At 37.4% G+C, this 14713-nt stretch overlaps 1 protein-coding gene across 1 annotated transcript; it reads right to left on the minus strand.

The window, feature by feature from the left end:
* Positions 1–11867: 11867 nt before the first annotated feature.
* On the minus strand, positions 11868–13007 carry LOC148840257 (trace amine-associated receptor 13c-like). The gene has a single exon (XM_088905909.1). It carries the CDS (start codon positions 12921–12923, stop codon positions 11868–11870), a length of 1056 nt encoding a protein of 351 aa, XP_088762035.1. The 5' UTR covers positions 12924–13007.
* Positions 13008–14713: the final 1706 nt, after the last annotated feature.

The raw sequence follows: 14713 nt of genomic DNA on the forward strand, positions 1-14713 counted from the left end.
AGGTGTATCCTGTCTTCTGTCCATTTCTGAACAGGATAGGCTTCAGCTTCTCTGTGACCCTGCATTGGAAATAGTGGTTAAAAAGTGGATGAAAGAAATGTCTAAATCCTGACACATCCTTTTTCAGAAATGCCAAGTTCCATAAATTAGGTTATCTGAGTCACTGTCATTACAGTCAACACAGGTGTGCTGTCACTATATCTGGGCTGTCTTGCAGAAGCTTTAAAATTAATCTAAAACAAAAACAGGTCTGGGGCAGAAACTGAAAGAGCAAACAAGTTGCAGCCTAAGGCTGCATTAGCATCTCCTGACTAAAAGGATCTTAAATAGAAATAATTCATTTATTATAAGTACAATGAGTTATCTGTTGAATTAATAACAATTATGCATTAAATAAAAAAATATTAGTTATAATTATAATTATATGTAAAGTACAAAAATGTGATCATAATATAAATCCTAAAAGGCTCTGGCTAAAACATGTTTTAAATCCACATCTTTGCAATTAATAATCACTTCTGTTAGATCAATGCACTTTTCATCTTAAACAAACTTTTAATTGTCTATATCCTTTCTCTGTAGATGCTTTTCCACATGGACATTATATTGTAGCTTATAGGATGTAAATGGAATAAATAGAAATAGACCAAAATATTTTTGTTAATGTTGAAAATTACCTGGATATACCATACTAAGAAGCTGAATTTTGTTAACCTTTCTAACCTTCATCTAAGCTTGATTCAACTGTGCTTGTTTTAGGTGTCAACATCAACAGGAGCAACAGGGCTAAGGTAGAAGGTCAGCCTTAAATGCGATTGAGAAGGCCTTTCAAGGATCTGCGTTGCTGACTTTGTTGCTGAAAGGGCTGTTAAATGTGTCATAAACATGGTCTGCCTCACCACTCCTGACTAGACAGCCCCATCCAGTTTAATCACCTTTCTGCAATCGAAAAATACAAAACAAAATATTACAATTTAGAACCCTGAAGAGCAAGATTGTGCACACATTCACTGTCCAGAATACCAGACTGCATCTGTGGCCTGAAAACTCTGGATTTATGATAACTGTCGCCCGGAATGACACCTCAAGATAATGAAGGGTACCGAATGAAATTAGAAAGGAAAATTCTTTTCTGGATTCTTGAAGATGGATTCTCCATCAAGAATGAAATTTGCAACCACCTTCATGAGTTACATTTTTATCAATGAATGTCTCTTGATTTTGTCTGAAATTAGCAGAAAACAAATTTTCCAAAAGTTCTGCATATACCTCTATTCCATTATGCTTATTAAGCTAGCTTATCTTTCATTTATAAGAGGCAATGTCCATGGCAATGAAGGATCCAACCAAAAGATAATGCTGTGAAGAATACACTGGGAAATAAAACTCTCAAGTTTCATCCAAGAATTGAAGAAAATTTCATGGCATTTAGGAAAATCTCTAAACATATACTCTATTACTAATGCCTGAAATGAGAAGATTGTATTTCATTCAAGAAATTATGAGGATTATTTTGACAAAAATGAACAGGTCATCAATGAACCTACTGATCACAATTTACGGGCTTTCTGTGCATTACAGAGTAACCCAAACTCCATATTAAGCCTAATGTATTAGGAAAATACTCAATAAACGGTAATAGTCAAAACCAATTAGAAGTAACATTATGAGTAAAGAATTCATTGTCAGCAACAGTATGTTCTGTTGTTAATTAAAGATGTTTTTCTAACTATGATTTAATTATTTATTCTTTCTGCTATTTAATCTATTTAATGTGGTTGTTTTTTGGGGACATATAGATGCAGCCATTCAAAACAAGCGGGCGATACCGCATTATTTTGCGGTGCGCTTTACGCAGTCTACCGTGAGTTACCGTAAATTCTCCTATAGTACCGCAAGTAAAATAATAGTATCCGGAATTTCCGCAAGGTGGAGCTAATAAAGCTCAACCTCTCATGTTTGAGCTGTCGCCATCAAAGTCTTTAACGAAGATAGTACTAATAGTATTAATAATGAATAACCTTGGACAAGCTGTAAACTCAAAGTATTGCCCTGGTCCACATTCTTTTTTTCATTGACCGTCTTTGTAAAAGTAACACCACAGCATTTCGCAATCACGCATTTGTTTCCAATCATGCAAAGTACAGTAATTTTTGAGAATCTCTGCTTCACCATGCCTTTCACATGCTTATAAAAGAGATTGATTTAGGAACATAAACATATTACTGTATACAAACTGTACTGTATACAGTATGTATATGTATATTTAATGTGTTTACTGTGCCCGTTTAAGTATTGAATATTTATATGGAATTTTACCACTGAAGGGAAATCTTGGTAGCTGAGCACAAAAAGAATAGGAGCATACTGTAACGCGTGTGAAGGCCATAAACGATATTAATTTTGGAACTTGAACATACAGTATATGGCTGGTCTCGGTACTTTAAAGAAAACATACACACCAGTATTCCATTTCTCCCTAAACTTTTTACGAAGTCTTTAACTAACGTGATACCGGAGTCAACAAGCATACTTTTAGAATTTGATTAAAAGGGAATATAATATGGAATCGCATATCTAAACAACTTAATAACGATATAATTATACTCATGTACCTCGCCGGTGGCGCTGTGGGTTAGGTTCCTGACTCCCACGTCACACGCTGTGTGTTTGAATCCCTCTGGAGCCATGACTTATAACAAATTTATATTTCTAAATATCACAACATGATCGAATTTAAGTCATTTTAATAACAATGAATAGTCACCTATGCGTTACAATATAAACATTTATATTGATTTAAATCACATTTAAATCGCCTTTATTTAAAACCCATAAATAAAGCTGATACTGTTTAGACTTTTAATTATTTAAAACTGTATTACAGCAGCACAATGCACAATGCAACGTAAACCGCTATCTTTGTCTTCTGCGTAATAATGTTCACCTCTCTGATCAGCAAATTAACAATAGTAATAATAATGAACTTTATTGTATATGGCGCCTTTAAAGCTGGCTCCTCAAAGCGCTTTACAGGATAAAAACAATAACAACAATACTGTTAGACTGGGCAAACGATTTTTTTTTTAAGAAATACAAAATGAGATATAATGATGTGTTCCGGCTTAGACATTAATGAAGAGCATAACACATGGGCGGCGTAGTGGTCGGCTCTGGCTTTCCCATCTACTGTATACCGATACACTGCAAGTACAACCCCCCTCTCTGCGGGAGTGCTGGCTGTGACGAATTAAACCGGTTTCACAGGTATTTTCAAAGTAGAAGGGTGCGAGATTTCCAGCGAAAGACACCTCCCCCCCTCAAAAACCCAGTAAGTACAGTACTTACTAGTTAAGAAAGCTAGGCTCCTCAATGAAATCGCTTTAACATGTTTAACATTGGTGTAACAGTCCGGGCGTGGCAAGCTTCTAATGTCAACCCGACTACGGCGAAAGGAACCCTTCTTTCATTGAAAGACAATGAACATATTCTAGCCCTAAATTAATTAATAGCAAACATGGTTTACATAAAAGACATTTTTCCAAGAAAGTTTATCCTTTGTCACTAATGAAACCACTAAATAAAGACATAAATATAGAAATCTTAAGATTTTTAAAATACATGACTTTGCTAAAATTTATTTTAAAATAAAAACGATTAGAAACGCCAGCGGAGAGAGAGAATAGGGGAGGGATGTTGGTTTTGCATAAGGGGCGGGGCTATGGAAATGAGGTCTGTTTGGGAATGTGGAGTTACATGTTCTGGCTGTTTGTGAATTATCGTTGTTGAGTACGGAGTGTTGAGGTACTGATTTTGTGTAATGCTTTATGTTGAAAATTGAGGTGGATTTTGTTTATGATAAATAGGATAAACTGGGATGGGAGAAGGGTTTGGTTTTGCATAAGGGGCGGGATTATGATAATTGGTGGAATTTGAGAGAGTTTAATGGTTTGATATATTTGATTTTGTATTGTGGTTGTTATCTATGTTTTTGGTTGGTATTATGTTTATATGGTTGTTTTTGTTGGTTGGTCGTTATTATGGTTATTATGTTTATTGTGTCATTTTTGATTATTGGATGTAATAATCAAAAGAGAGAGAGAGAGAGAGCGAGCGCCTTCTTTTTACTTTTGTAGCCAAAGGGCCTTGCAGATCAGATTCCCTTCCCCCTACGGAAAGACAGACACATGCTTTCACAGTTTAGAAGCCGCTCTTCAGACGCAGGCGAGCGAGCCCTTAGATAAAACATCAACTTTATTTAAACTCCAATGAAAGTATTAATTTTTTTTAATCAAATTCTAAAAGTATGCTCGTTGACTCCGGTATCACGTTAGTTGAAGACTTCGATGCTTAAAATGTTTAGGGAGAAATGGAATACTGGTGTGTATGTTTTCTTTAAAGTACCGAGACCAGCCATATACTGTATGTTTATGTTCCAAATTAATATCGTTTATGGCCTTCACATGCGTTACAGTATGCTCCTATTCTTTTTATGCTCAGCTACTAAGATTTCCCTTCAGTGGTAAAATTCCATATAAATATTCAATACTAAAACGGACAGAGAGATAGACAGAGAGAGAGACAGAGAGAGAGAGAGACATCAGGGGGTGCGGAACCAGGGAACTATTTACATGGAATATGGGCGATCTCCTGAGACTGTACACCCGTTTCACTGTTACCTGGATACCTCTTGGGGGATATCCTCTATATACTCTTGGGGGGAATATCATCTTGGGGGATATTCTAACAACAAGTGATTATAAGACGATCTGTCAAAGTGCAATGAAATACAATATGCTGGACAGTATGCTTCTCAAAGCGCTTTACAGGATAACAACAATAACAACAACAATTTTACAAGTCCTGGGAAGAAGAATATCATCAATATTAATAATAATAATAATAATAAACTTTATTTTATATAGCGCCTTTAAAGGTGGCTTTTTTTAAAAAAAAACTTTTTTTAAATGCATTTGCATTTGCACACAGAGCAGTGTTTACTTGAACGTGGAGATGCCAAACTGAATAATTCCTGCACACAACCATTGCAGCGGAATTTGCATCATTTGGCAGGGCTATGATTCATACAAGTGGTGGTGGATTTGGAGACAAAATGTATTTACATTGGGTTGCTGTAAGTGGAGCACTAATAAGCCCAAAGCTCTACTTATTATTTTACAAAAGAATGCACCTGACAAGCTGGACAGTATGCTTCTCAAAGCGCTTTATAGGATAACAACAACAATTTACAAGTTCTGGGAGGAAAAATATGATCAATATTAGGTGCCCTGCGGTGGCTTGTGGGTAGTTTACCGTACCACGGGTTTGTACCGTGTATTTTGAATGGCTGCATCTGTATTAGTGTTGTTCAAATTCAAATAGGTGACAATGGAAGGAGATGGTTGCAGTACTGGATGGGCAATACGTGTTGGGTCTATTGATTGATCCAGCATTCTGATGTACCCTGGTTTCCCTAAAGTGCTCATCTGGCACCCAGAGGACACTTGTTAAGGAGGAGGCACTGTTAAACCTGGGCCGGTGGCAGCTCACAGCCCTCGAGTGATATTCCCATGAGTGATGACAGTCCTCTGTAAGTCTCAGTACTCAGTTGACTGCGTTTTGATCCGACCGTCCCCCTACCAATCAGGCACCCAATCTTTCAACTAATCATTCCCTCACAGATCTGCTATTTATTCCCCAGAAGCCACTGAGAAACTGCTCCGTTACTGTGTTCCTGTGGAAGTTCAGCCTGCTGCACAGTTCCACTGTGTAAGTAAACAGACCTGACTCTTACCTCTAAGTCTCTACTCACATTCTAGTTCCTGACAAGGAATCTGCTTCCAAAAGTCACCTGAACACCATAGCAAATTCAGTATTCCAGTGGCGTCCTGACAATACTTTAAGACAGTGTCTAGCAGCCTTCTCCACTAGATACTAAGTCAGTAATCACTGCCATCATAGTGCCTTTGGCTGCCCTCAGCAAGTTATGATCCACACCGAAAACATACAAAGATCCTTGGGCTCATATACTTGGGTTTCAGCCTGTAAACCCTAACAGCTGCCTGCAGGGCATGACTGTGTCACAGCCTCTCCACTTGGGTTGAAGCCTCCTATTCTTCTATTGTTACCTGCAGCACTTTGTGTTGTAACACTGCCCAAACTGAATGTAAACATTCATCTAGAAAATATCCTCATAAAATACCATGTAATATTGCTTTTAAACAATCTTTGGGGTAAATTTAAATATCTTCTACCTTACATATTTAACAGTTCTGGACTAATGACTAGAATATCTGCAAAACATTAATTAATACAAAGTCTCAAAGTTATTATCTTGCTGGGTAGACTATTAATGAGTAGGGGTTTTGTGCATTTACTAGGACAATTATTAATTGTAGCAGTAAGTCACAAAATGATTCTTTGATGGCTATTAGAAAACTGACCTTGCGGAATACCTCAGCAATGCACACACGGATACTAATACACGAGAATACATTTATTAATATACTGTATTAAATGTGCATATAAACATAACAGATCTTATAGTGAGGGTTCGCAGAATACAAAAGGTATATTTTCAATCATGAAGAGTTACAAACCAAGAGAGACATAGATTCAGTATACCATTCATTTTTACCGTTTCGTTAATGAGCTTTGATTTCAACTTCTACACTAGATACTCCAAAGCAAGTACATCACTCATAGGAATTAAATTGATATCAACTGGGGTTGAGGTAACAATTGAATTCTCGTTCTGTAATGCAGAATGTTGAATACTTACTCAATCTCTGTGGATTAATATCTCCCGCAGACACAAAGAAACAGCAACAGGCTGTTGCTGCGTCCAATCTGCGGCCTCTGGCCTGGTGCCAGCCTGTCCTGGTGCAGCTGGAGGTGTGGGAGAAGGAGGGAGAGATTCCTGCTGCGGCACACTAGCAGTGGCTCTCTGAAGACCAGCTAGTTAGTCCTGGCTGTTAGCACACTGGCTGTCATGTTATTGTCCGAGATGAGTCTCAGAATGTCCTGGAGGGGCACCTTCTGGGCCCTGTGCTGCCTGTTTTATCTGGAGGAACTACAGTTGTTCATTGGTTGAAAGTTCCGCAGCCTTTCGAGACCCATGTGGAGTTACCCTTCCCTACCAGTTCCTGATTGGCTGATCGAGGTGGAGGATGAGTAACAATGCTCTCTGACATTAGGGTTGTAAATAACCTGGGATGAGACTCTCCCTTGGAATCTCCCAGACAGTAAGGCTCCAGAGATGACCATTTATTAGGGTGGCTGGAGAATCTCAGCCTTGGGAGTTGTTCCTTATCAGGAAACTCTATCAGCACCTTAAATCTGAACCAAATGGAATGGCCTCTCTGTGTCCAGCACCACTGAGATGAGGGAGAGAGGGACTGGCAAGGGAGCAGCAACTTAATTCCTGTATTATTAATAAGCCTTGCCACTACAAATGTAATTGCTCTAGAAATAAATAAATACAATATATTTCTTATTGTACTGTACACTACTGCACAGTCCAAAGAGTTACTCTGTAAGGTTGTTTCTGGAAAAATTGTCTCCGGCATGAGTGTGTGTATCTGGATGAATTATTATATGTGATAGTTTTGTAATTAAGGATTTTTTCACTGAATTCTTTCAGTTAAACAAAGGCAAAAGAGTGAAGAAGGGTTATTTTTATAATTGCCAGAAATCGCAGAAGAGCTTATAAATATGTTGAAACTGTACCATAACAGTGAAGACAGACGTGTAACATCAATGTTCATCAATGTACACTGTCTAGATGACGGCAAGAAAGATTTTAGACAAAAGCGCTCACTTATTAATATCTGAAATCCTGATTTGACTTTGTATTCCCCTCATTTAGATGAAACAGAAGAAGAAATCATGCATTAGTTAAATTTAATGGAGGACGCTCTGTTTTATTAATAGATTCAAGATTCAAGATTTTTTATTTGCCATATACAACAAGTGTATTGGAATGCTTACTCATTCAGCTCTACCCAGTAACAGTAGAGAAAAAAAATAGGCACAAATGACAAACAGACATGGACAATAAATTTAGACAAAAGATGTTATAATACAGCCAAGACAGAACATAGTGAAAACAGTGCAGTACATTAAAGTCCAGGTGCTAATTTGAGCTGTTTATGATACGGACTGCTTGGGGGAAGAAACTGTTTTTGAATCTATTGCTCATTTTTCTGTTACCGCGATATCTCCTACCATAATCCAGGGGTGAAAATAGATCATGGCCAAGGTGAATTGCGTCCCAAAGTATAGCTCGAGCCCAGTTGTGGCAGGGGTAGAGATATATCCGGTCGATGGAGGGTAGCTCCGTCCCAGTGATTTTCTGCGCAGACCTCACAACCCTCTGTATGGCTTTTCTGTCCTGTACTGTGGCTCCACCATACCACACTGTAATACCACCGGTCAGGACACTCTCAGTGGTATTACGGTAAAAATTGGTGAGTGTTGTCTTGCTTATCCCCCACTTCCTTAACTGTCTCAGCAAGTAAAGATGCTGGTGGGCTTCAGTGAGGATGGCAGCAGTGTTCTCTGACCAGCTCAGCCTCTCAGTGATCTGGAGGTGCTGACAGTTTCGACTGGATCCCCGTGAATGATGATGGGTGTGTGACGTCCTCCATGCCTCCTGAAGTCCACAATAATCTCTTTTGTTTTTCCGATGTTAAGTGTGAGGTTGTCATTGTGGCACCACTCCACCAGCTCTGCTACCTTGCTCCTGTAGGTGGTTTCATCATTGTTGCTGATAAGACTGATTACTGTGGTGTCATCGGAGAACTTGATGATGCGGTTGCTGTTAAATTTAGCCAAACAGTCACATGTAAATAGAGAATACAGCCTTGGGCTCAGGCAGCAGCCCTGGGTGGACCCTGTGTTTAGGATCATAGGGGATGAGGTTTTGTTTCCACCACTGACTTTGACCACCAACCTGCCTTTCACAATTGTGTTGAAGGCTGAGCTGAAGTCAATAAATAACATCCTGGCATAGGTGTTCCTCTTGTCCAGATGCTCAAGAATGGTGTGAAGGGCCAGTGAGACAGTATTGTCCACTGACCTATTATTCCTATAAGCAAACTGCAAGGGGTCCAGGTTGAAGTGTCCCATCACTTCATGACTACTGAGGCAGGTGCCACCGGGCGGTAGTCATTCAGACATGACACCTGCACATTATTTACTAGAGCGCAGTTGAGTTCAAAGAATTGATGAGACGTCACGGTTCTGTACAGGTTAATGAAAAGTGAACGGTGACACTCCAACAGACATCGCATGTACTGTTTAACCATAGTCAAGGACTGATGTGCTGTTCCCATTTGTAAGAGGGGTACTCCCTGGAAATTAGACAGAAGAAGGGAAATGTTGGACAATGTTGTGTGGCTCTGGGGGAATTTTTCTGTAAACTAATAATAATAATAATTAATAATTACTTACACTTATATAGCACTTTTCTGGACACTCCACTCAAAGCGCTTTACAGGTAATGGGGACTCCCCTCCACCACCACCAATGTGCAGCATCCGCCTGGATGATGCGACGGCAGCCATAGTGCTCTTACCACACACCAGCTCTCAGTGGAGAGGAGAGCAAAGTGATGAAGCCAATTCATAGATGGGGATAATTAGGAGGCTAATGGGAAATTTGGCCAGACGCCGCGGTTACACCCCTACTCTTTTCGAGAAATGCCCTGGGATTTTTAATGACAGTTTTACATCTCATTCGAAAGGCACCTGTTTACAGTATAGTGTCCCCGTCACTATACTGGGGCATTAGGACCCACATAGACTGCAGGGTGAGCGCCCCCTGCTGGCCCCACTTACACCTCTTCCAGCAGCAACCTTAGTTTTTCCCAGGAGGTCTCACATCCAGGTACTGACCAAGCTCACACCTGCTTAGCTTCAGTGGGTTGCCAGTTGTGAGTTGCAGGGTGATATGGCTGCTGGCCATAAACTGAAGAGTTATAAAGGGGACACGTTGTGTATCACCTCTTTTTACACTTGTAAGAACGTTTCAATGTTAATGCAATATGGAAGATATTATTAATAACCTTTTAAAACTGAAGCCGTTAACTCTACTTCACACCTGCGTGTCAAGGTCACAGTGCGCCCAGAAGATCTTTCATTTGGATAACTCTATGAATGAGACTGTGAGGCATACCAGCCAAGGTTTTGAAATAAAAAAAAAACCTTTGGATGAGAATGTCAGGATTGTTACGCAAGGAAGTCAAATCATTTAACTTTGAACATGTTGTAATATGTTGTAATAAAGGAAAACTCTTTTCCAGCATGCAAGTCACATACCAAAGCCATTATGGCAACACGCTACTCATCAGCTTACGTTAACTTAAGCTATAGCTGAAAAGGGCAGGCAAAATGTTTCCAAGTAATCATGAGTGAATGAGTAAAAGTGATGCAGATGTTTACAAAGAAAGTCTACTATAGAAATACTCTAAGCTATATAAAAATATTTAGATCCTTAAATTAATATTGTAATTAATTTCTTTAGATAGGCGGTTCCATATCATATTCCCTATTAAGAGGATTATAAAAAATACACGGCTTTTACTGTGATAACAAGTGCAAGTATTCACAGAAAAGGTTAAAACATTATAGCTTTTTATACAGTATATAAACTTAATATAATCAGAACCAGCTTGTCAAAACTTTCCCAAAATAACCACAGTAAGTGACCGAGTGGTTCTTGACGCAAACTATATTTTCATTTTTGAACCAAACGCTAATAACTAATAATTATGCCTAATGATTCGTACCAGCACCATCCCCACCAAAAACAAAACGACATACTTTAAATTTTCTTTAAAAAGTTTTGTTTTCAATATGCTTTTATAAAACTGTACCAATGCATGGTTAAACCTTCACAAATGTTAAAGTCAGTGTAAATAAAAGCAAATAAAATTGAAGGCAGTTATTATTTATGCAAATGTGTTTTTTAATATAAAAATATTAAAGGGAACTTTTATTAGAGTTACACCTGTAATAATGGGTTTATTTTTCTGCTTTTGACCAAGTGAAATAACATTACCTGGATTTTTAAAAGTCACAGAACTAAATCAAATCTATGATGAAAATTGTCTAACATTGCCTCACTTTAATGACTTACAGCTTTCAATATATATATATAAAAAATATTTACTTATCAAAAGAGGTTTGGGATTATGGGTGATTTTATTTAGCCTTAGTATTTACAAAGTCTTTTTAAGTTATCGTAAAATATTAAAAACTTACAAGAACACAAGCAAAAGTATTTTTTCTATTAATGGCTAATGATTCTCAATTCCTCAGCCTTTGTTTATCTTGACTCCTTGACCATCAGTCTTTTGCACAAAAATGTGAAATTGAGATAAAGCAAAATACATTGTAATCTTAGTATGTCTCTAAGGATGTACAATTTCCAAAAGTGGAGTATGATAATTAACAGTGACTCACTGAGAGGTATTCACTTTATCCAGATGCATTTACTTTTTTAAATACGATCACAATGAATTATAATTTAACTGTTTGGAACCCAACTGAAAGGAATTTATGTCATTCCATTTATTGTCAATCAAATGAAGTTTTACACATGAACAAATTACAAATCATATTAAAAATATAACTTTAAAACTTTTAATTTAGTAGCCCAGATTGATAAGATTACCCACAAATCCTAAACAAATCGAACCCATGAAACAACATGGAAAACAGAAACGTGCATCTAAAAGTTAACTGTTCCATTTATTTAATCAGTATACTGTACATAGTCATTAAAGCAGAAATAAACTATTGTTTCCCATTCATATTTGTTATATTTTAAAGCATCTTAATGTTTATTAAGATGTCAAATTAATTTTAAACATTTTCTGGATACAAATTAATCAATGAAGATGCAGTATAACATATTCTAAATGTTATTATTAGTTTCACTGACTTCTGAAACCAGGGATAAAACAAAGCATAAATGAGAGGATTTATGGAAGAGTTAATGTATATAAGCCACGCAAGAGTATTAATAACATCTGAAGGCACAGAAAAATTAATGTATGAGTCAATGATCGTGCATAAATGGTATGGTATCCAGCAAAGAAGAAAAACTAATAGTACAAGTCCTAAGGTTCTTGCAGCTTTTCTTTCTGATATGTTTGATATTTTACTTTTGCTTCTATCTCCAGAAGTAACTTGCGCTGAAGCAGAACTGATTACACTTGCATGCCTTTTTGCAACAATGAAAATTTTAGCATAAAGAGTTATCATGAAAGTACTAGGCAAAATAAATGTAATCACAAAATCAATTAGTCCCCAGGTTGCATTAAATGTAAACAGGCAATCTCCCTGGCAAGTATCTAAGGCTTCATCACCATCAATATTTCCTTTGGAATAAATAATTGAGAGTGCATACAATAGTGATAAGGACCAGCTAAGTGGTATGACTAAATATATAACATTTACAGTTATTTTAGTAGAGTAAAGCAGAGGGTCACACACAGCAAAGAAACGGTCAATAGCAATGAATACTAAGCTACTAACAGAAACAGAGGTAAGCAAGAGAATTAATACGGAATACAGAGTACAGAACGTATCTCCAAAATACCAGCAAGATTCTACTGATTGAATCATTGTAAAAGGCATCACAGTCACTCCTATTAGAAAGTCTGCAACAGCCAAGGAGAGCACAAGGAGGTTGGTTGGTGTGTGAAGCTGTTTGAAGTGAGAGATAGAAATGATCACCAACAAATTTCCACACACTGTCAGAAATACAACTGCGAGCAGAAAAAAGTACAGGATGACATTAACTGCTGTAGGTCGGACCTTTTTTAAGCATGATGTATTGCCAGAATGGAAACAGTACTGTATTGTCCGATTTTCTTGATGTTCATTGAAGTCCATTTCATTGAATTGAAAAATCATTAAAAGTGGTTATTCAGAAAATGCTCCACATTTCAAGTTGTTGAAGAGATGTCAGTAGCTGTATTCATAACAAAATCACTGTCGATGGTCATTCTTTTTGGTCCACTGGCTTTAAATGTGCTCCTCTCTGTTTATAAGCCTGGAAATATTAGTCGTCCCTCCCTGTTAGCTGATGATGACTCATGTTGTTCTGCTGGCTGTGAGAAGTGCCCAGGGAATACCCTCCAATATTGAGATAAGATCAACATGGAAAAAAAAGTGAACAAAAACAGGAAAACTAATGACTCAGAGAACGAAATATTTTTAACTATGATCTCAGAAAACAATAAACAATTTTGAATTGTTAATTTGTGAATTGTTTACCCCCAAAAGCCTTTCAAAAGAAAGAATATCTGTAGATGATTTTTTTAAGATTGGCAATGTTTTATAATCTCATTGCAGCCCTTCATATGTGAGACATTTTTAAACATATTGTTATAAATGGGATGTTACAAAAATGGTGAAAATAAAGAACTGACCGAGCAGTTTAGTCAATATTTAAAATAATTCTTCATAACTCCCAACTTGTAAGTGATTTCTCTAGAATATAGCCAAGCGGCTGGTATAATTACTGCTGCCTGTTTCCTGTTTCTTTCTCTCTTCCCCCCTCTCTCTGTGCTCTTAATGTGATCTTATATTGTGTGTTTTGTTTCTGTACTACTCATTGATAATCATTAACTCACAACATACCTAGGTATACTAAGGTAAACTTTACAATTTTTGCTGAAGGGAACCCCCAGATCTTAGCAAATATTTTCTCTTCTTTGGTGCTAGAAGTGTTTACTCTGCCTAATGTGATAAACTATATCTAAAATCCAAGAGACACTTCTTGGTCACCTTAAACCTGTAACAATATGAGCTACTTGTTTGGACTGTAGGATTACTGTAACTCCTCAATACATCTGAAATAAATGCAGGATCAGGCAGCATTAAGTTTATAACTATTAGCTGGTATTTTTCATAAGCCTGTAAATTAATGAAGAGTCAGCCCTGCACAAATACTCAAAGCATTGCCCTGCTGATTTAAGAATCTAAGAAAGATTACAAATGAGAGGAGATTGTTTAGCCCATTTAGCTTATTTTGTATTTGGTAGTTAGAGGTAACTGCTAAAATAAAGAAAAAAACTTAAGTAAATGATGGTTACAAAGTATATCGAAAACAGGTGCTTCCATACAGATGTGGTTCCTGAGTTAATTAAGCAATTAAGATTCCATTATGCTAAGGTTTGTCCATTATTTTGGCTATTATATCTAGAAGAAGAAATTCATGGATGAAGATGGCTCAACTTGCTGCTATTTCACAAGGAGCAGTGGCTATGGTTATGTTGGCATGAAAGTCTGAAGGAAATACATTATCAGATGGGGCAACTATGGACGGAAGTACAAACTTCTGGACCAAGATGTCTGTGCATTGGGTTGAGATGCAAGGCACAACAGATAAACAGCTCTGAATCAGTTGAAAGCAAATGTCAATCTAAGGTGTGAGCAGGATTTTTTATCAAGGACAATCTGTCGAGAACTTCACAGAGAGAGATACTATGGTCAGGTTGCAATGCAAAAATACACAAATCTCTTATTACACCTAAACATGCACTTTTGTGAGTAAAGTGCTGAAAAGAACACAGGCACAAAGAACACAGAACAAAAAACACAGTAGTCTACTGTGTGTAACAAATATGTCCCTGCGTATAACAGGGATCTCAGTCGCCTGGGCTGGGGGAGGTCTTCTTTAGCTCAGCCAGCACGTTCCC

The sequence above is a fragment of the Atractosteus spatula genome, chromosome 2, assembly GCF_055471065.1.
Source record: "Atractosteus spatula isolate fAtrSpa1 chromosome 2, fAtrSpa1.hap1, whole genome shotgun sequence".
NCBI lineage: Eukaryota > Metazoa > Chordata > Actinopteri > Semionotiformes > Lepisosteidae > Atractosteus > Atractosteus spatula.